At 36.9% G+C, this 24,303-nt stretch overlaps 1 protein-coding gene across 1 annotated transcript in view; it reads right to left on the bottom strand.

The window, feature by feature from the left end:
• Positions 1-24,303, bottom strand: part of sage (salivary gland-expressed bHLH) — a 51,047-nt gene that overhangs the window by 21,035 nt on the left and 5,709 nt on the right. Inside the window, exon 2 of the mRNA XM_081730001.1 lies at positions 9,347-9,640. Coding sequence (XP_081586127.1) covers positions 9,347-9,640 — 294 coding nt within the window. The remainder of the gene's footprint in view (positions 1-9,346; positions 9,641-24,303) is intronic.

Genomic DNA, 24,303 nt, shown 5'->3' on the forward strand with positions numbered 1-24,303 from the left:
CTAGATGTGTGGCGTGTGACGAATGAATCTCACATCGAACACTTGTAGCAGACTGTTTGAGGTGCTCTTTTACTTGTTGCATTGTTAATAATTGTACGTAAAATGTAATAAGTACTATGAAGACTTAAAACCCCGATATTCGTTTTGAAACACCCTGCATTTCTCTATCCAATAGTAAATTCTCTTCTAAACTAGATATACATCATGCGTATAACGTGATAAACTTGCACGAGGACTCAGTTAAATATATCGCATTTCTTACTCATCGGGGATTATACGAATATAGGTATGTTCCTTTCGGTATAGCAAGCGGATCATTCGCTTTAAGTAAATTAATCACTAAATTGTTGTATCATCTTAAGGATAAAGGTGTTACCTGGTATGCAGATGATTTATTAATTCACACTGCAGACATTGAAAGTCATAAAAAAGCTTCTTAGAGAAGTATTTTCGATTTTTGAAGAAAATAATATTACATTATCCTTTAACAAATGTACTTTCTTTCAACGTAAGATTTCTTATTTGGGGCATATAATAGAAAATGGCCATATTTACATGGATCCATCTAGAATAGAAGTAATTAAAAAATTACCCTCTCCGAGGAATAGGAAAGCTTTAATAAGCTTATGTTCATTTCTTCAGTATTTTGCCAAGTTTATTCCTAATTTTCAAGATCTTATGGACCCTTTGAATAAGCTGAGGAATCCGAAGGTAGAATTTAAATGAGAAGATGAGCAAAAAGCTGCCTTGAGTAATATTAAAATGATGTTTGAGAGTCACGTAATGCTTAAATTACCAGACCTCAATAAGAGATTTTACCTGTCAAGTGATGCTTCGCTAACCTCAGTAGGAGGGACGATTTCACAATTAAACGAAAAAGGGGAAGAAGTTCCCGTAGGGTTTTATAGTCGACGTTTAAGGAAACATGACATAAATAAACCCATATTCCTTCTTGAATTAATGGCTGTAGTGGAAACTATGGAACGATTTAAAACTTTTCACTCTCATGCTCCTTTTGAATTAAAAGTAGATAACATGGGGTTAAGTTATGCGTTGCCAAATTTGAAAAGATTAAAGCCATATGGTAGTTTGTTGTATCGTTTGTTTCAATTTAATTTTACAGTTAAACATACACCTAGCATTTTTAATATTCCGAGTGATTTTATTTCTAGATTACATAATAAAAATGATTTGAAGAGTTCATAGAGGATCCTTCATTAAATGAAGAAATAATAAATAAGCTATTTGTGAATATTTGGAGTATGCCTTTTGCGAGACAATCTATAGAAGAATTTCAAAATGCAGATCAGGAAATGAAAAACATTATAGATAGGATTAAGAAAAAGGAAAATGTACCAGAATATAAAATGGTCAATGGAATATTGTGTAAGAAAACCCGGTCTGTTCACAATCCTTATTAAATTTATTTACCAAAGGCGTTGACAAAACCAATAATAGAATACTATCATAAACCAGCCTTGCCAGGAGCACATTGGGGCATTAATAAATGTATAGGGAAAGTGTGTTCTAGATTCACCCGGGAGGGAGTCATACCTGAGATTAAGGAATACGTAAGATCCTGTAGGGAATGTCAATTAGCCAAAGGTAATAATAGAAAGAAGGTGGGTCAATTAGTATCAGAATTAATTCGAGGAGTTAATTCTAGGATATATATTGATGTAATTGGACCTAGGACCTGTTACACGTTCGAGATCTGGAAGATACTGTTTGATAAAGATGCTTTTTCAAAATATGTGTTTTTGGAACCTTTAATTAATTTGAATAGTCAGATTATTGTTAATAAACTGTTCAAATTAATGTGTCGCAGAGGGTTCGTGGCGAGTATAGCACACGATAATGCCAGCATATTTAGATCATCTGTATTTAAAGACTTCTTGTATAGCTTAGGAATAAAGGATATATGTATTTCACCCTACCATAGTGCAAGCAACGCGGCTGAACGATATATTTTAAGCTTTAAGCAGGCTTTGCAAATATATATAAATGATAAACAATATCTATGGGACAAATTCGTACATGAAATTGAGTTTTCATTAAACTCTTCTGTACACTCCGAACATGGGTTTACACCTATGGAGTTAGTCTTTAACTATAATGTTAATGATCCCCTAGATATTTGTTGAAGAATAGATGAAACAGATATTAAAAGTAAAAGAACAGATATATGGGTAACAGCTTTGAAAAATGTGGAAGGTACATGGTTGAAAAGGAAAAAGAAATATGACAGAAACAGGACCGAAACCAATTATCAAGTAGGTGATAAAGTGTTGATTAAGTCACAGATACAATCATCTTTATCAGGTAAGATAAATAAGAGCATATCAAATGTATGGCATGGTTCTTTTCGAATAATACATATTTTAACAGTCAATACCATATTGGTAGAAAGTCTTGATAATCCTAAAGATATTAGAAAAACTCATGTGAGCTTAACCAAACCGTATAGGGAAAAAAGAAATAATACTTAAATTGTCATTCATATATTTTAAATTACAGGCCTGTAATCATAAGTAGAGACGGATATAACAATTGTAATTGTTAATAGTGAAGGAAATAAAAGTTATAACTGTACTTGTTAACCGTGAAGAATATGATATGTAACTGTAATTAATTAATTGCATTGTTTATCATGTTTCGAGAGATATATTTAGTACTAAATTGTGTTTACAATTTCTTGAATGGTTAGAATGATTAGCGTGAACGTTGTATGAATGTCATTATGGGGGATTTTTTTTTTTTGCTTTTCGTTCAATTATTAATTTTAATTTTTGTGAGATTGAATTGAGTGGAAGCTTAGTGTTGTTTATATTAATACATCTCTTAATAAGATAGAAAAAAAATTGATTATATCAATTTTTTCCCAGAGGGTGGGATGTTGTAGCATGTTGATAGATTAACATTCTATTAGAAAAAAAGGTCATTTAAAACTAGCGCCACTTCTAATGGGTGGTAAGAGTACGAACTAGTATTGTTCTGGACGTGGTTAACTGACCACCTTGTGGTCTTTGGAAAATTGAATAACAGACGGAGAGCACATGCTCTTATTAAGCGTAAAAAATGGTGCAATTTTTATAGAAACTTCAGAACTTTGACTTCAACGTCTTTGTAATTTGGTGATTTGTGATATATTCGACATAATCTGGATAAGTATTTATACTATTTTCTGAAAAGTGACTAGTGAAATCTGTTGAAGTTGAATAGGAGTCTTATCTGAATATTCTGACGAGGCATTTTTGTGTTATAAAATCTACGAGTGTAGTTTGCAATTTCTATTCCTATTTTGACTGACTATATAATAATCCTAGTAATAGTGAAGATTTTTACTAAAAGCCAAAAGTATTATCTGAATGAACTTTTAATATTACGAAATTATGTGGAAAAAGATATGGCAACGTCTGATAAAAGAGAACATTTAACACCAATTAGCATGATTCATCGATGGATTATATAACCAGATTTTCCTGTATGAGTTACGACTATATTGTATACTCTAGTAAATTTTTGAACAAAATCATTATAAGTTTTAGTGTACAAGTGGAATTAGTGAAATTTGTGCAAATTACATTAAAATTTTGATATCTCTATCGACACCACGTTTTTCGTATTTCTAACGCACTCACCCAAATCTCATTATAATGACTTGCTTTTTCAATAAATTTGTGTGGGTTTTTACCCTGCACCACGGCGTCTAAATTGATATAAGATGTCGCCACAACACTTAAGCAAACCAGCATTTCCAGAACAAAGTTTGGAATTTTTATAAAGATCCGGCATCTAATGCTTTGCCTGTTCCCCCCTAAGGCGATGGTTACCAAAATAGCATTCCAAATGTGAAAAACGCATACCCTTTTGCTACAACGACGCCAAATTTCACATTAATTGACAAAAATACCTTCTTCTCGTATGTCCCTGCTAAAGATATTTATGGTGATTTTTTTAATTTTTGAAAGGGGGCTGTAGCCCCACTATCAGTCACTCTTACATGTAAGGAGCATTGGAGCATTAATTCTGTGAGATTTGTGATTTATCTGACGCTTACTGGCATTCCAAAAATAAATTTTGGGATTTTGGTAACACATCACTCACCACCTTTTTACGCCCCTTGCCCCCAAAATGAAGGCCTTCCCAAAATAATGTTTGAGACGGCTGTACTAGCTTTGTGAATGAGTGTTTTTGCATTTTGTAACAAATACAACTCATTTGCCCCAAAATCTTTACGAATAATTATTGGAGAAAAGTGCTTCCAAAATTTAACATTGAATCTCCGATAAGGAAAATGAACTTTTGTCTTTACACCCCAAAAATGGGGGCTAAGCAGCAATTTTCTCTTATTTCCTTTAGAAATTCGAAAAAATCAGATATTTCTCAATAAGAGTGCCAAACTTTACATTTAATCGTGTGAAAAGTTCATCTTCTCCCAGTGCTGTAGAAAATTACACGAATTATGGAACAGTCTCTCTCTCTCTCTCCCTATATATATATATATATATATATATATATATATATATATATATATATATATATATATATATATATATATATATATATATAAATTTCACGGAACTGGTAAGTTCCCGTTGTCAATAAATCTTAAATCATAATATAGGCTCCATTTTTCATCAAAATCTTTTTTTTTTTTTTACAACAGTTATCTTGGAATATTCTTTTTGAATATGAGAGGGGATAATTAACTGGAAATTAGGAAATTAGAGGATATAAATTCACTGTTTGTTTTTGATTGATTTTGTTTTTAAGTACTTGGGATTGTGGGAAAGCTTCATAGAAAAGATACATAATATTCTATCGAAATCCAACAATTTTTACGAAAGTTATTGTGGAATTTTTTTTAAAAATGAGGGGAGAGGACTGTAGAATTTCCAATTTGAATTTATAAAAGAATCTGTTGATCAATACAGTACGGTACAGCGCTATAGATCACTGAACGCCGCCACAGACTGTTTTCTGCACATGTTCAGAGCTTGTGACATTGTTGACGTGACATCGATCTATCCATTGAGGGTGGTTTCCCATCAGACCTAAAATGCAGACATTTGAGTTGAATTGATTTTGGGTTTAGCGCTCCTTTCAGCAGCGAGGCTATATGAGACGGGAACCTACTGATTAACGTGGAATCCGAACCACATGAACTCCCGCCGGGAATCGAACCCGGCTCTACCACTGCAGACATTTCAATCTCGCCAACCAAATATTATCTAAAGAAATTGAAAACCAATAACGAGGTGCCAACAAACAAACAAGAAAATTGGTTAATAGTGAAACATACTTAAGAAGAGGAAAATAAACAATTTACGGGATTATTTACGGGGAATAATTATCATAATGAATATGATAAAAAGTGTGGTAATAGCTAAAAGGAAGAGAAGTTTGCAATTTATGCGTAATATTGACCAGCAGCAGTTTAACGTGTACACCACTTAAAGGAGTTTGGTTTATACGGCGTGATTTTTCTCAATTAATATTGAAACCGGAAGTGGATATAGATTTTTATCCCTTCTTGTTTCATTAGAGAGATTGGAATGAAGATGAAATACATTCTTGAAACCCTTAGTTGATTAATTGCAAAAAGACTTATTCTCGTTATCTGTTACCGTTTTTGCTCTATAGTGGCAAACATTAAAACCGGAAATGGTTGCTTTCTACCACTTCCGGTTTGAACTTCACCTCAATTAATAAACTTGATTCATAACCAGAGGGGCCACTGTAGCTGACTGGTAGAGCGCTTACCTTTAGTGCGTAAGGTCCCTGGTTCAATCAGAGCAGCCATTCTGGTCAAAATTGATCGTGATCCATCGAGTAGCTATTGAGTTTTTGTCTACCAAACAGAAGACGGGCAGACACACGGACAAGTGTAGTTAAATATATACAAAGGAGTTATGGTAAACCGAACTCTTTAAAAGGGGTAATTCACAAGGCCAGTATACAATATTTCTACTGGCCAATTATCCTGTGCCTCCCGACTTGTCTGATTTTGGAAGCTATTTGTATTCAATAGTTTGTTTGTTGAAGTTTAGCGCCTCTTTTCAGCAATAATACTATATGAGACATTGACTTATAGTCAGTGTTGGGAAGTAACGTACCGCAAGTAACGCGTTTCTTGTAACGCGTTACTTTTTAAGTAACGTTTCCTAGTAACGCGTTTCATTTTTTCCAAAGTAACTGTAACGGTAACGCGTTACAAATTTTTAAGTAACGTACTTAGTTTGCGTTACTTTTTTCGCGTTACATTTCGGATGAGTAACTACAATATATGTATATTATTTTTCGGAAACAAACGTTTCTTTCCTGTAAGTGAATTTCTCGGAATGGAGCAGTGGAGCATGAACAATGTCACTGACCGACAGTCAGTCACCGGCACTCAAAGAATCAGATAGGATCATAGTACCACTTGCTGTTTTGGAAGATGAGGACAGTCTGAGGGAAATCACGTGTACTCATTGCAAGCACCTGGAAAGTTTTGCCATAGATTTTGACAGCTCGAATCCATTCACTGAGTGAACTACGAGTGCAATTATACCGATAGTCTATTTTACTTTGATTGGTGTTGTTTTTATAAAGATTGAGAACAAAAATATTTTAACGTTCGAACATTTGAAAGATACTTCTTCTTAAAAGCTTAAGATGATGGTGGACATAATTTATAAGTAAAGTGGTGCCCCGGCGGGAAATTTTGTCAACAACTAGGGTGCCATAATTAATGATATAGAGTAAGGGGTTAATATGAATAAACTGTGTTCTGATGAGCAGGCTTACTTTATTACTAGAAAATAGTTTGTTGATGGTTTGTAATATTGGAGTTCTTTCAGATCAGTTTGCGGATCCTAGAGTCCCGTGGATTATAGAGTTTGGAACAACTAGCTTTAAAAAGTGTGTATCGATTTTAGAATTACTGGCAAGTTTTGATTCACCTTCAGTTAAAAGGTTCTCATTTTATTAGTTGTAGTGTAATATTTCTCAATATTCTGTATTTTCAATATTACATAACAACATTGTTATTATTATATAATTAGTTTAGCAAAACAATAATAAGCAATCATTTTTTCTAACGCATATTGATGGGCAAAAGTCGAGCTAAAACTCGACTCAGATTCAAGTCGAGTTTTGAGTTGAGTCGATAGTTCCGAGCCGACTCACTGTTTTTGGCGTCTAGTTTCGAGTCGAGTTGAGTTTGATAAATGGTTCGCTCGTTTTAACTCGTTTTGAAATCATGGCCTGATTACACTGGAAAGCGAAAGCCGTGAAAAATGTAAGTTAAGCAGTAATATGGAATACTTTTAGTGTTGCTCACGAGAGGGGACACTGCTCGCATCTCTTCTCTTCTCAATATCGAGACCACAAGAGATTTTTTTATAACAAGCTCAGCTCGACTCGGCTCAACTGAGCCGATGCCTCGAGCCGGCTTGCTTGGGGTGAACCATCGGCTCGAGCTGGCTTGGTTGGGATAAGCCATTTGCTCGGTTCGGCTCATCTGGGCCGAAGGCTCTAGCCGACTCGGTTGGGTGAGCTGTTGACTCGGCTCACTTCTCGGCTCGGGTCGATAGTGAATGAGCTGTGAGCCGAGCTGCTCAAGTCGTTGACAATTCTAAACCTAAGCCGAGCAGTTTTGAAGATATTTGGCCAGTGCCCTATAACTTCTAACAATGTTTGGCTCGAGCCCGAATACTCAACTTAGACCCTCAACCCAAATTCAGAAGCTCGTGAACAGTGTCCTTGACTCCTAGACTTCACGACTACCGAGGTTGGCAATCAAATATCTTTTTAGTATTCAGATACAAACCGCCTACCTTTCATGTTTAAACACAGTGTTGTTATAATTAATAATAATAATAATAATGATAATAATAATAATAATAATAATAATAATAATAATAATAATAATAATAATAATAATAATAATAATAATAATAATAATAAGTAGTAGTAGTATCATTGATAACCTATATTGTCTATGCAAGATACTTGAAGAGAGTACTCGAAACTACACACCAGATTTGGCTCGATTCCACTTGAAACTCGACCCGAATTCGAGTCGAGTTGGAGGAAATTTTTCGACCGAGTTCTCGAGTCGAGCTCAAAGGTGTCTGTTTCTAGTCGAATCGAGTTTCAAAGAAAACTCGCCCATCCTAGAGTGACCAGATTCTAACAAACGAAAAGTAGGACACAAGTATAATAGTATATGGTAGTTTACTGCGTCGGCAATACGCATATCCTTATTTCATTTAATGTTAACCTTAAGTTAATCAACGTTTTTTTAAAAAAGAAGAAGCACTGAAATAAAGTATTCCAGGAATTCAACACAACTCCAAATGCTTTGATGAATGACAAATGCTTTATTTTTATGAACATACAGTGAAACTTCGTGTTGGGCTAAAAGAAAAAAAATGATTTTCGAAGCGTGGTATTATTTTAAGAAATGAGAGAAAATTTAGACCGGCACAAGGGAACTTCTACAGTACTTAACTTGATCATCACTAACATAAGTTGAAAAATAAACTTTTCCTACCTTACCGATATCTCAACAAGCCCTTCTCAGTAAAAGCAACGTATTGTAAAAAGATGGTTTGTTGATTGTTCTCCATCCCTAGTCTTTTGAGGAGTGTTAAAAAACACAGCGGTTCATCATTCAGGAAAAGAGTGCTTTTGATTCAAAATGTTGTGAATAAAGAATGAAACATTAAGATATTGCAAATAAATTAACTCTGGACATTTCGCAGAACATTTAAAAGAAGAATATTTTTCGATTTTCTAGGCGTTTTCGCAACGCGCAGGACAGCTTTTTGAAAAACAGTACTGTACTGCGAAAATCAGTACGTCTGATCACCGTAGCCCATCCCTATGAGTAACGAAGGATGGCATTTTAGTCAATGTTACATTATATGAAAATATTCATATAGCTGTGAAGTAAAAATTTACATAAAGCAATTCAGAACGTGCAATAATAATAATAATAATAATAATAATAATAATAATAATAATAATAATAATAATAATAATAATAATAATAATAATAATAATAATAAAATAGCGGTAGTAATAGTAGTACGGAAAATTGAAGTAATAAGATTTTTTCACATATTCAAAGTTTCAGACCTAAAAGTAACGCGTTAGTAATGCGTTACTTTCGAAGTAAAGTAACAGTTACTTTTTTGGGGCAAGTAACGCGTTAGTAACGCGTTACATTTTAAGAGAAAGTAAAGTAACTTGTAACGCGTTACATTTTTACAAGTAACTTACCCAACACTGCGTTGCAGATAATAATACGGAGATTCCTACGAATCAAAACTACAGTATTATATAACCCACTTACCTCTTCTTCATTCCCTATTTCCGTACACGTTGTTTCCGCAGATTGCGTGATGAGAGGAGACAGAGAATGCGATCTGTGACTGTTCCATTGTTGTGTGCTCACAACAACCACTCTCCTGCTTTCAGGTAACCAAGAACTTTCCCGGGAGTCTTCGTCACTCAGACCAAGCTCCTCTTCGGGAATACTGGAGTCCGTCCGACGCTTCTTGGTTAATGGTTCGTCCTCCGATTCATCTCGTTGCGATACGACGACGGAGAACGCCGAGTTACGGCTTTGTAACAACGTTGAGCGATTCTGAAACATGCCAGACAAATTAAATAGGTTAAAGTTGTTTAAATCTCTTCAATATAGTTTAAACATAAGTAAGCACAGTTATTTGTAAGAATCATTTCCACTTAGATAATGGAAGCTCTACTTAAATATGTACACAATATAATTTTAAAAATCCCTTTGTAACTATTCCTTCTTATCTGGATTATTTTCTTTCGATCCACGCTGAACTCTGCCCATTGGTCAGACGATTTCCCCCTGATACTCCAGCAACCCACATTACTAATTTGGTTGGTGGGTCTGTATACGTTTCAGTCTTTGGGCTAATAGGAGAATGTCTTAGTCTGTGTGTAACGTCCATTCCTAGTAGTTCAGAGCCGGCCTAGTAAGTGCGCTGCCTTATATCAATATATGACGCTAGCGTGCAAGCAATTTGCAAATTTAAAACTATTGTGACGATTTAATTGCAGATATTTTTTCCAGATCTTGTGAAGCTTTTGTTCTTTCTTTGAAGCTACAGAAATACCAGAACGATTAAGCATTGACGAGAGAGCCAAAATTGCAGCAAGATTTGAGGTGTAGGGCAGTTTGTAATTCAAGTCCAACGGTGGTGGAGGGATCAACATGGGAGGCAACCTCCTCTGAATGCAAAAACAATTATAAATTTTCAAGAAAATTAATGACTACCGGAAGTGTCGTGAACATTAAGAGATCAGGTAGGCCCTCGATTCGTTACCAGAGGAAAAGGTGCCCACAGTGATGGAGATGTTCGAGCGAAGACCTTGAAAATCAACATGGCAGACTGCAAAAGACTGGCATTACATGCAATTATGTGTGTGCAATTCTCCACAAAGCGCTGAATTACAGATCATGAAGCCTCATTATGTCCAAAAGTTGTATACAGGTGATTGCGATGGGCATTTTGAATTTTGTGAAATGATGTTCGCATGGCATGAAGGTCATCCACACCTATTTGAAAAAATTCTGTGGAGTGATGAAGGTGTGTTTCATGTAGAGGGTTCGTTAATCGTCAGAATAGCCATTATTGGGCAGAAGGTGATCCTAAAGAGAACGTTGAAACATACAAGGCAAGCTGAAAGTGACAGTGTGGTATAGACTAACTTCTTCCCGCATTATTGTCCCCTATCTGTTGAGAGACACTATGAACGCTGAAGGATACCTGGAAACGTTAGAAAATTATGTATGGCCTACAATTTCTGACTGGAACGAGTCACATGAACCGTTACTTATCCAAGATGGTGGAGCTCCCCTCATTACGCCTTTACTGTAAAACAATGGCTTGATGATTGCTTCGCAGGACCCTGGAAGAATGGCCTGTGCTCACCCCATGCGAATTCTTTTATAGGGGGGATAAGAAGGAAGTGTACCGCAGCAAAGCACAAACTTTTGGCAAAGGGGGTAGCTAAGGAGGAAGTGTACCGCAGCAAAGCACAAACTTTTGGCAAAGGGGGTAGCTAAGGAGGAAGTGTACCGCAGCAAAGCACAAACTTTTGGCAAAGGGGGAAGCTAAGGAGGAAGTGTACCGCAGCAAAGCACAAACTTTTGGCAAAGGGGGTAGCTAAGGAGGAAGTGTACCGCAGCAAATCAAAAACGTTTGGCAAAGGGGGGAGCTAAGGAGGAAGTGTACCGCCGCAAAGCACAAACTTTTGACAAAGGGGGTAGCTAAGGAGGAAGTGTACCGCAGCAAAGCACAAACTTTTGGCAAAGGGGGTAGCTAAGGAGGAAGTGTACCGCAGCAAATCACAAACTTTTGGCAAAGGGGGTAGCTAAGGAGAAAGTGTACCGCAGCAAAGCACAAACTTTTGGCAAAGGGGGTAGCTAAGGAGGAAGTGTACCGCAGCAAAGCACAAACTTTTGGCAAAGGGGGTAGCTAAGGAGGAAGTGTACCGCAGCAAAGCACAAACTTTTGGCAAAGGGGGTAGCTAAGGAGGAAGTGTACCGCAGCAAAGCACAAACTTTTGGCAAAGGGGGAAGCTAAGGAGGAAGTGTACCGCAGCAAAGCACAAACTTTTGGCAAAGGGGGGAGCTAAGGAGGAAGTGTACCGCAGCAAATTACAAACGTTTGGCAAAGGGGGTAGCTAAGGAGGCAGTGTACCGCAGCAAAGCACAAACTTTTGGCAAAGGGGGGAGCTAAGGAGAAAGTGTGCCGCAGCAAAGCACAAACTTTTGGCAAAGGGGGTAGCTAAGGAGGCAGTGTACCGCAGCAAAGCACAAACTTTTGGCAAAGGGGGTAGCTAAGGAGGAAGTGTACCGCAGCAAAGCACAAACTTTTGGCAAAGGGGGTAGCTAAGGAGGCAGTGTACCGCAGCAAAGCACAAACTTTTGGCAAAGGGGGTAGCTAAGGAGGAAGTGTACCGCAGCAAAGCACAAACTTTTGGCAAAGGGGGAAGCTAAGGAGGAAGTGTACCGCAGCAAAGCACAAACTTTTGGCAAAGGGGGGAGCTAAGGAGGAAGTGTACCGCAGCAAATCACAAACGTTTGGCAAAGGGGGTAGCTAAGGAGGAAGTGTACCGCAGCAAAGCACAAACTTTTGGCAAAGGGGGTAGCTAAGGAGGAAGTGTACCGCAGCAAAGCACAAACTTTTGGCAAAGGGGGTAGCTAAGGAGGAAGTGTACCGCAGCAAAGCACAAACTTTTGGCAAAGGGGGTAGCTAAGGAGGAAGTGTACCGCAGCAAAGCACAAACGTTTTGCAAAGGGGTTAGCTAAGGAGGCAGTGTACCGCAGCAAAGCACAAACTTTTGGGAAACTTGAGAGTATGATCCATGAGGTCATAATGAGGTGTTCCTGCTGAGGTCTTGAGAAAGGTAGTAGCAGACGTGCCTGTTCGTCGTCACATATAGAATTCATTCAATTTAATCAAACTTGGCATGGTGGTAGACTTTAATGTGTTATATAAGCGCTTAAACTACTATATTGTGCAGGAGTTTGGGTGACGAATTGTTGGGGATCAAATTTTCCAAAACAGAAAGAAAATCACCCGAACTTAGCCGATTTTAATCAGACTTGGGAAGGTGATACCCCTTGAGCGGCTTATGCAGGTCTTTGGTTCCTAAGTTATTACGTAGTTCTACATTAATGTATTGGACATAATAAGAATGTAATAAATATTGTTTTGAATAGCAATTAAAAGTAAGTCTTGAAAAGTAAAAGAATCAAATGAAGAACGACCTACTGTTTTTATTTTACGACTGTGCATATTAGCTTTTCATTTGTTTTAGTATTCTCGTTGCAGAGTTATACGCCTCTCTTATTTCTATGAAAAATCGTTTCCTGACGAATATTAATTCATTGTGGTAAAAAAGGCAGGAGAATCTAGAAATAACCTTTCTGTAATCAGCTTGAGTTAATAATAACTATGGGCTTTTAGTATTAGTGGATGATATTGTTTCAATTACATTGTTAACAGGCATGCATCTATAAATTTTTGTTAAGAGAGGTCCAAAGTTTGGGAGATCCAATATTAGAGGACAACAGGTCTATATAATATTGAACCAGTGTTACTCAGCCGTCTATATTCTCAATAATAATAATAAAAAAGAAAAGTTGAGAATGCTCTAAGAGCATTGTCAAAACGAACTTTAAAAGAATGGAGAGATGCAGCGGTAAGGATAACTGTGATTGTTCTTACATGTAAAAATAAATCGTTTTATCACACCTTCTCTTTCTCGCAAGATATCATCTCTCTATCTACGACTTACGGGCCCCGAGAATGGCTCCTTAAATCTACAGAAATTGGAACTCTTTTGGGGAACGATGCAAAGTTAGCCAGTGGCCACCGATTATTATTTGGTACGAAAATGTTCACCATCCTCTTAGGTATTGGTAACACCAATATAATCTCTCTATGACTTACGGTTCCCGAGATACGGCTCGTTACATCTCCCGAAATCGGAACTATTTTTTTGGCCAATATCTCGGGAACGGTAAGTCATAGAGAGATGATATTGGTGTTAGTCAATACCTAAGAGGAGGGAAAGCATTATGGTAACAATATTAACTGGTGACCGCTGGTCAACTGGGCAGTGGCCAAACCAGTGGCCAGTTGGACAGTGGCTACCGGGTACTATTTAGTACCAAAACATTTACCATCCTCTTAGATATTGATCAACGCCAATATCATCTCTCTAACATATGTTTCCCAAGATATGACTCCTTAAATCTCCTGAAATCGGAACTTTTTTGGCCAATATCCCGGGAACGGTAAGAGTGACACGAAAACTTCCATCACTTTCTCAGATAATGTTTGATGTTCTACCGAATGGAGGGCTCAAAATTGAAAAAAAAAAATCTCAAATAACAGACACACACACAGACATAGAGAATTCAGTAAGTTCGTTGAAAATATAGAATTATTGTTTTCACAGAAAAGGAAAGAATACAGATGAAGAGTAAGGTCAAATCTTTAGACTACCTCCATCGTTTCTCTGGTAAACAAGTATAGTTGTATTAAGAACATGTACAAATGTATGTAGGGATGCGCACGAGACAAGATTTATGGCTGTCTCGACTCGAAAATGTGCTGTAAAAGTGATGTCTCGACTCGAAAAATATATATTTTTCTATTGGAAGAGCCGTGTCTCGACTCGAATTTTGTCAGGAAAATCCTGTCTCGACTCGTCTCGTGCGCATCCCTAAATGTATGTCGAGTTAAGAAGTTTTGGGGGGAGGTACCTCCCGTGTGGATGCGCCCCTGATTGTGACGACACACACTTTGAAGACATTACCAATGAACAATGTCCACTACTTGGAAATTACTAATCATTCTAACCCATGACACTTAACTCCTTTTGTATTTCAAAGAAATGTCAAGAAAAATCATATTCCTGGGAAGAGGATTCTTAATAGATAATATGTTTAAGAATAGTATGCTTCATCTCTGTCAATGAGCGGCTGCAGCCTCCCAATTCAGTATCTAATGGAGGATCAAACCTAATGAGCGATTCAATTAAAAAAAAAAAAAACACCACCAGTACTTTGAATTGTAATATCTTTATAATTATATAGGGTGGTCCAAAAGTGTGAAAACACCCAAATAAAAGGTAAGATTTTAAAAGAATTGTAAAAGTAACACTAGATTACTATAGGTGGGGAAAAAACTTTTACGACATATGATGTCGATGGTAGCCATTTTGAAATCCACCCTTTTAAATTCACTTTCATCTTCATAAACGAAAACCATATTTTGTGAAACTTCGTTCTCATATGAAATTTTCTCAGGAATTCAATGCTGTGTTTGTTTCTTGCTTTATCATGTATCAAACCAAACTTATGACTGTCTTCTGTTCTCTTCGTGATGTTTCAGGTGAATAAGATAGCATTGCTGTGATGTAGGCAGAACGCATTGAGGTCACTTTGATGTCAGAAGAGCGAAGCACAAGGGTCGTTGCTGATGATTTTAGGAACCGTTACGCAGATAGGGCAGCCATTCGCCATATAACAATGAGCAAGTTAATCAAGAAGTTCAGAGAAATAGGATGAGTGGCCAATAAACTAAAGTCAGGCAGGCCATTCGCGACAACTGACTAAACAATGTCGATAGCAATGTTGGCAGCATTTAGCAAGAGCAACGCTTGTTTGTCCCAGGAAAGTGGTGTCAGTCGCACATTCATAATGCGTGTTTTGTCCTGCATAAGTGGTACCCTTACAGTACAAGCTACAAGTGCACCAGCACCTGTTACAGAATGATCACAATCGGCATTTGGAATTCGCGGAACGGGCAACAGAGTAAATATGTCTAAAATTCCGTTTTGCCTACAACGTCTTATTCACTGATGAGCCCAACTTTTACGTTTCTGGTGAGGTGAACAAACGGAGATTCGCTAGCGGTCGGACACCAAACCTGTTGGTGTGAAGCATTTGTTGGCATTCCTGGAAAATTCATGGTGTGGTGTATGTGATGGACCCATGATTGTTGAATGTTGGAAGAACATATATTGCCATCTCTCTTATCTGAAGATAGCACATTCGCTGTCTTCTACCAACACGATGGTGCCCCTCCATATTATGGAAATTATGTTCGTGAATATTTGGATTTGCATTTTCCCAACTCGTGGATCGGTATACATGGTGTTGAGAAGTGGTCACTACGTTCCCTTGACTTCAGTCTCCAAGATTTTTAAAAAAATCTTTTGGGATATCTAAAGAACAATGTGTATTCAGTGAAAATTTGAGATATTGTCCATATAAAGGAATGCATAACAAATGCATGTGCAAGCATACCTTAAAGCACTTTTAAAAAGGTTTGGAATGAATGAAAAAAAAAAAAGAAAAAGACTGATTCTGACAATTCAACAGAATGGACAACACATCGAACACATCGTTTAATTGTGAGAAATGTACGGTATGTAACTGACGTTATGAAAACACACACAAAAAACAACAGTCATTACTTCATTATGATGAACGATAAAGCAAAAATAAACACAGCGTTGAATTTCTGAGAAAATTTCAGATGAGAACAAGGTATCACAACATTTGGTTTCCATTTAAGAAAATGAAAGTGAATTCAAAATGACAGTTTTCGATATCACATGCTTTAAAAGTCTCTCCCTCACCTGTACTACTAGACTACAGTGTTACTTTTGAAATTCTTTTAAAATTCTACCTTTTATTTGGGTGTTCCTACACTTTTGAACCACACTGTACTTACCTTTAAGGTGAATTTTAGAATAGCCTAACTAAAATCAAACGATAAGAATAACAATATTAAATCTTACTGCACACATTAACATGACACGTTATTAATGCTTGACAAAATGTGTTTTTAAGCGACAAACTCCACTGCGAACTCTAATTAACATGTTGACAAAGGCGTGTGCCATAGCGTATAGTAGGTGATAGACGCCTATATTAGATAATCCTCTCAGTCACGTACTGAACATGACTGTACCACAAGGTGTCTATTGGGTCAGTGATATAAAGAATTTATTTATTCCCACTATAAACCAAATATTATGTATTTCGAAAACAAAAAAACTTAAAATGAAATGAAATGAAATCTTTGAGTTTTACGTCCCACACTTATGCCGGTTAGGCTAAAGGAGACGGTAATTATGAGAAATGAATGAAATGGTGGAATGAAGAAAGTGGGAGGAAACGGGAGAACCCCGAGAAAACCCACGCACACGGTGTTTGTCCACCACAAAGTTCACTTGGCGGGAGCAGGATTTGAACCCGGGACCACATGCACCAGAGGTGAACGGTCTACCACTGAGCCACCGCGGCCTCACAAAAAACTTAATTTTGGTTAAGAACAAACGCCGTAAGCCTCTAAGAGCCATTCGACTCATATGCCAGGAATGATCTACTATACCTAATGTATAATTCAGCCATCAAAGTTTGATGGTCGCGAAAGAGATTCTTTTCCTCTTAATCAAAGTGGCAACCAGATTCCTTCTTTGAATGGGATTGTTTTTATACCAAAGCAACCTAAACTAGTGTTGGAAAATAAACTTATTATTTTAGTTTTAGTCCCTATATCTTTGCAGAAAGATGTCGCTTTCGCAAGGGTGATCAAAAAATACAATTTGAATTTTACAATCCTATCCATCTACCTACGAGAATACTACAGGATAGAGATGCAAGGGCTCGGAAAAAAACCGGCTTTTTTTGGAAAAAAACTCGGTTTTTTCTGCTTCGCTTTTTTGCTTGGGAAATTTTGGGCTTTTTTCAAAATTTTGCTTCAAATTGATAAAGCAGACTTTGTTTAGCTTCTCTACAGCACAAGAACTCATTTGAGTAGTGGTTGATGTAGATAATGATAGAGAACCTCTAAAATAGACCATGAATTTGAAAAGATTTTAAAAAATCCTTAACATATTTACATTATGAATTCCAAAGGATTAACCAATATATAAAAAATAATTTTTTAACTTCTTATACACAAAAATAAGTACTTTTAAAAAAAAAAGATACACAAATAACTAGCAAAATTGTATGTAGTATTTTTACTTGAAAATATCACACACCCTCTTTTTGAAACAAAAAATAAAAACAAGAGAGGAATACATTTATATGATAATCTTAAAGGCTGCACATCAAGAGCTTGGTTTCGGGTGGTTCTGTACATTCTTGAAATTTTTAAGTTTTAACTTTCATATACATTGTATGAATATTTCGAACAAATTTTTCATTCATTGATCACATACGTAATAATGTTACCACCTATCAGGTGCTTGGAATCTGCAAAATCGGTAAAATTCCGAATTCTATAATGCACTGACCGTTCCTTAAGCTTGTTCAGAATCGGAAAAGTACCAAATTTTCTGTTAATGGATCATATGCGTAATAGACTGTTTATCTGATTGTGCGGTTTCCTAGACTTATAACCACCATCACGGTTTACCCAGTCCTGAATTTTAACGACAGTCTGTTTCTGAATTTTTAACGACAGGAATTCAACATATCATTAAAAAAAAAAAAAAAAAAAAAATTAAGGAATACATTTAAGAAGAGTGGAAAGAATAAATCACTGTTCCAATTCACAAGAAAGGCGACAAAACTAAATGTAATAATTAACGAGGCGTTTCTCTTAACATTCTATTAACAAGATTGATTCCATACGCAGATGAAATTATTGAAGATTATCAGTGTGGATTTAGGGAAATCGATCAACTATTGATCAGATATTTACTATTCCGTAAATACTCGAAAACAAATGGGAATATATTACCCAGTACATCAGCTGTTTATTGGTTTCAAAAAGGTTTACGACTCGGATAGGAGGGAAACATTGTACAACATTCTTACAGAATTCGGAATACCAAAAAAGCTAGTTAGATTAATTAAAATGTGTTTAAATGAATCCCAGAGTAAAGTCCGAGCAGAAAAATTCTTGTCCATGAGCTTCCACGTTGAGAATGGCCTAAAACAAGGAGATGCGTTATCGCCATTATTATTCATCTTTGTTCCGGAGTATGCTATAAGGAAAATTAAAGATAGCAACCAGGCCCTAGAGCTGAATTGTATTCACCAGGTTACGGCGTATGGTGATGATATAAATTTAATAGCGGATGATAGGAGAACAATAGAAAGAGTTGAGTTGAGTTTGAGTTTAACGTCCCGTTCAGCAGCGAGGCTATATGAGACGTGGGCCTACTGATTAACGTGGAATCCGAACCACATGAGCTCCCTCCGGGAATTGAACCCGGGTCTCCCGCACCAAAGGCGAACAATAGAAAGAAATGCAGAGTCCTTATTAAACGCTTGCAGTGACTTGGGTTTAGAAGTAAATGCAGAGAAAACTAAATACATGGAAGTTCACCGGAATCGTATTACGGCAAATTATGAATGCGTTAAAATATCAAATAATACTTTCGACAAAGTGGATACTTTCAAATATCTAGGATCAATATCACCAGACCAAAATCATATCCACAAAGAAATTAAATGTCGACTGAAATCAGGAAATTCGTGTTATTATTCAGTTCAAAGTATTTTGTCGTCGCGAATTCTGTCGAGGAATTTAACGCTTAAAATATATAAAACGATAATCATACCTGTTGTGTTTTATGGTTGTGAAACATGGTCGCTTGAGGGAAGAACGCAGACTGAAAGTATTTGAAAATAAAATCCTGAGACGAATATTCGGACCCAAGAGGAACGGGAATGAGAGGACTTCATAACGAAGAACTACCGGTACATAATTTATACGGTTTACCAAACATCTTACGGTCATCAAGTCTAGGAGGCTCAGGTGGGCAGGTCATGCAGCCAGAATGGAAGAAGGTAGGAACGCTTTCAAAGTTTTAACTGGAAATCCAACCGAAAATCGTCCATTAGGAAGACTTAGGTGCAGATGGGAGGACAATATTAAAATGGATCTCGCAGAAATAGGAATACAAAGTAAAAACTGGATCCAGTTGCTAAGGATTGAAAAGTAAGTGAAGAGCTTTTGTGAACGTGGCATTGAATCTTCGGATTCCATAGGCCATAGAGAGAGAGAGAATATATTGAAGTTAAGCGCAACTGCACAACAACCATGAGTGAGTGGTTAGCTTTTGCGCTTCTATCGGGAAGTCCGGGATTCAATCCCGCATTCGAACATTTTGACAAAAGTTTTTCTAATTGTATCTGTGAATGTAAAGATAATGCGTGTACTGTGAGTTCTGGCGTACTTCCTTTCTTATCGTTTTTAAATCGTTGTTATTACTAATTACCAGCAGTGACGGATGCGAAGGGGGTTAGGGTGGGGATGTTTTACGGGTGAAGCTTTCAGAATTTCTAAAACAAACGAAATATTTGTTATGCCTTTACTCATAAACTTCTAGCTCTTCTCAAATAAAAATTAGTATTTTTAGAAAAACTAAACATTAATAAGAAAAACCTCTCCCAAAATAGGAGAACAGTAGAAATAAATGCAGAGATATTATTAAACGCTTGCAGGGACATGGGTTTAGAAGTAAATGCAGAGAAAACTAAATACATGGAAGTGCGTCGGGACCGTAATACGGCAAATTGTGGAGGCGTTAAAATATTAAATAATACTTTTGATAAAGTGAATACTTTCAAATATTTAGGATCAATATTAACAGACGAAAATCATATTCACGAAGAAATTAAATGTCGACTAAAAACAGGGAATTCGTGTTACTATTCGGTTCAAAATCTCTTGTCGTCGCGAATTCTGTCGAGGAATTTGAAGCTTAAAATATATAAAACGATAATCATGCCTGTTGTTCTGTATGGTTGCGAAACATGGTCGCTTACTCTGAGGGAAGAACATAGACTGAAAGTATTCGAGAACAGGATCCTGAGAAGAATATTCGGACCCAAGAGGAACGAGAATGGGGAATGGCGGAAGCTTCATAACGAGGAACTACATAGTTTATACGGTTTACCCAACATTGTTAGGGTCGTCAAGTCTAGGAGGCTTAGGTGGGCAGGTCATGTAGCTAGAATGGAAGAAAGTAGAAACGCTTTTAAAGTCTTGACTGGTAGACCCATAGGAAAACGACCATTAGGAAGACCTAGGCGCAGATGGGAGGATAATATTAAGATGGATCTCGCAGAGATAGGAATACAAAGTAGAAACTGGATCCAATTAGCTAAGAATAGAAGTCAGTGGAGAGCTTTTGTGAACGCGGCACTGAACCTCCGGGTTCCATAGGCCATAGAGTTAGTTAGTTAGTTAGTTACCCCTCCTAAAATACTTTTCTAAATCCGCCACTGATTATCAGTATAAAATGGTCTTCAATGTTGTATCCGGAAGGTTTTTGCTGAATATACAAACAAAACGAAATATTAGTTATGCTTCTACTCATAAACTTCCAAATAAAAATTAGGAAATTTTATAAAAAAACAAACAAACAAACATTAAGCAGAGAAACACCTCCCAAAATAATTTTCTGAATCTGCTACTGATTATTTGTATAAAATGGTATTCAAGTTTGTATCCGGAAGATTATTGCTAAATCATTGCACAACTACAGTATAACAAGAATGTCGAAGTACGCTTTGACAGATATACTGACAAACGTACGCTCTGACGGATATATTTAAAAACAAAAGTTTAACTTATGTGCTAGAAACTAGAATAGGCCTACTAATCTCTAAGAAATGAAACACGGATGACTAAAAAGAAATGACGTAGAAAAGAAAAAAATGTCGATAACTCAGAAGTTAAAATAAAGTTAAATATCTTCTACAGTTGCCCTCAAATACTACGTACTTTATGTTTACTTTAATTCATAAACCATGTGCTCCATCCATCATGATGGTGAATTCCAGAGTGAAATATGGCATTTAGGTCATGAAATCTTATTTAACTTTAGAGTATACTATAAGAAAGCTATTTAAATAGAAAAATCATGAAAATGAAAAAAGCCAAAATTTCCAAAATTCTCGTTTTTTTCCCAAAAAAGCAGGCTTTTTATGTGCAAAAAACCATCGATTCAAAAAAGCCGGCTTTTTTGCATCTCTACTACAGGATAAATTGCAAGGCAACAGGATTCACTAATACACTAAATACAATATATGTAGATGGAGGGCAAAGGCGGATTTAAATATCTTGCAGTCCTAGGCAATTTATTGCTGGAGGCAGGGACGTACGCAGGAGGTGGGCCCTGGAGGTCCTCCCCCCGAAATTTCGACTTTTGTGTTAATTTAGCCTAATTTTAGGGGCAATTTTAGGAATTTTAATATAAACTACCCTCATATTGAGTTTGGAGCCCCCCGAAATAAATTCCTGCGTACGCTACTGGCTGGAGGTCCTTCGAAAATGTCCACTAATGAAATTTACCCAAATGTTGATTTTTTTCGCCTTTAGAGAATTTGTCTTTTTTGTCTAATCGAAAATCCAACGCTGTTGGAGTTAATAATGGGAATACTTTTATGCATGCTGTATGTTGTGGTGTCCTGCAGATGGTTTACTTATAAAACTGTAATCAGGTTGATTAGGACATTGTAAACTAACTTTATTAAACAGCATACTTGACTATAAGTGTTTTAAAAAATAAACAGTAGCACTAGGAAGTGCTGAACCCCAGGCGGATGGTGGCTTGCCCTATGACGATGATCCTTGATAATTAATTGATATTGTGTTTTGATTTTCAATATTGTTTGCCGCATATTTTTAATCTTTCTTTCTTTGAGTATAAACTAGTGTGTTGTTCCTCCAAAATTTAGATTCCCCGAATGACACCAGATTTGCTAGAAATGAGGAATGAAGGGTATTATTTCCCCACACACATGGGTACACCCCTCCAATATATATATATGTACAGGTGCAGATCCAAGGGGAGGCTATTGCGGCAGACTATGGTTTAACCCCTCCCTTGATAATATCCTAGATCCGTCATTATATATATATATATATATATATATATATATATATATATATATATATATATATATATATATATATATATATATATATGTGTGTGTGTGTGTGTGTGTGTGTGTGTGTATGTATGTGTGTGTACGTGTGTGTGTAGTGTTATGTGTCACCCAATTTTTCACTGCACGCTTCGCCAATCCTCGCGACCCACCTAATACACCTGCCACTTTCCTAACACTCACACCACATAACCGAGAGCCAACAATTTGTCCTGTTTGGAAACCAAGTAAGTCATCTATTTTACACTATCAACGCACACTGCTGTTTTACTGATTCTCATGTAGTACGAAGTATGCCCTAACACACTACCACCGACAACCCGGTCCTGCGGTTGCCTCCTGACCGTTATCAGCCCATATATCCGACGTGTTTCCAACTCAAGTGACCCATTTCTCAAAACGACTAAGCTTGTAATACTGGTGTAAAACTTTTGAAAATCAAATATTTAGAATTATATATATCATGTTAGAGATGTTATGTTATGATGACAAGTTAGAGATATCAACATTAGTACAGTGAAACCTCTACTAACGGACACCTCTATAAAGCGGACACCTCCAGTAACGGACATATTTTGTAATCCCCAATCACTGTAATAGGAAAAAAAACATATTGGAAAACCTCTCTAAAGCAGACACTCTCTAGTACGGACACGGACAGTCTTTTCTGTCTTTTATAGGTATTATTTACCTCCGAATGACGGACACTTTCTCTAGAAACAAGTTAAAAAGTACAGTAAAAATACATTTTTAGTAATTCATACATGTGACACCAAGGAAGCATTGTGACTGCATTTTGCCTTCTCAGACGAAGCGCCTCTATTTAACAACACTTTCATGTCTTTTGCTTGCATCCCACCACCACCCAAGCTGTTTTAGACGCAAAAGTGATTGATAATTGTCCACCGTTTGGAATGACATGTTATTCTACTGTCTCGCTGGAATCTCTAACCAAGCCATGCAAGAGGATTAGGCCAAACGATGCAAGATCAAGCAGAAGACAAATTTCGTATTTTCTGCCCGCGGGCACGCATATTGTCCCAAGAAAGGCACTGCTGGACTGCAATTAATCACAAATTAAAGCGACATACTGGAAACGTAGTAAAGTGATAAGGGTAAAGCACAGAGAACTCTAACATCTTATTTCCATGTTGTCCCTCGAACATAGAATATTGGATGGCGGAGGATAGTGCAGGCACAGTAACATTTTGGCAACATTCGTAAATATATGATTCATGCAAAAAATATTTTTTCCAATTGCATATTACCTTGTTTATTCATTTAAGTAAAAAAAAATATTGAAACCTCTTTAAGACCGACACCTCTTTATAGCGGACAATTTTTGATTCCCCACGGCTGTCCGCTTTAGAGAGGTTTCACTGTATTTAGAAAAAATAAAATCTTTCAGTTTAACGTCCCACGATTATGCCCTTTAGGCTAAGGGAGACTAGTGCTCTCAAACGGGTCGAGTCAACTCGGGTCGGGTTACTCAGGTCAGCTTGGGTCAGGTCACTCGGGTCGGGTCACTCGGGTCAGTTCTGGTCAGGTCAGATCACTTTGGTCAACTGAGTTTAGGTTGAGCTTAAAATTGGCTAGAGTCGAAAGCTGCTGTTTTTCACTAGCTGCCTAATTAAAAATAGCAATTTTAAATTGATTTTGTAGAAACCATAAATCTATTTTGAACACTTGCAGCTATTATTATACCACATTGACTTGATCCCTAGTCTTTCGTCGCAAACGCTGCTATCGTCTGAAGGAATTCCACTCACTTTTTCTCTCGCTTAGCAACAGCTGAACCCTTATTGGCTCAACGCGAGGGTGTGAGCTTTAGT

The sequence above is a fragment of the Thermobia domestica genome, chromosome 11, assembly GCF_964235325.1.
Source record: "Thermobia domestica chromosome 11, izTheDome1.hap1.1, whole genome shotgun sequence".
Lineage (NCBI taxonomy): Eukaryota > Metazoa > Arthropoda > Insecta > Zygentoma > Lepismatidae > Thermobia > Thermobia domestica.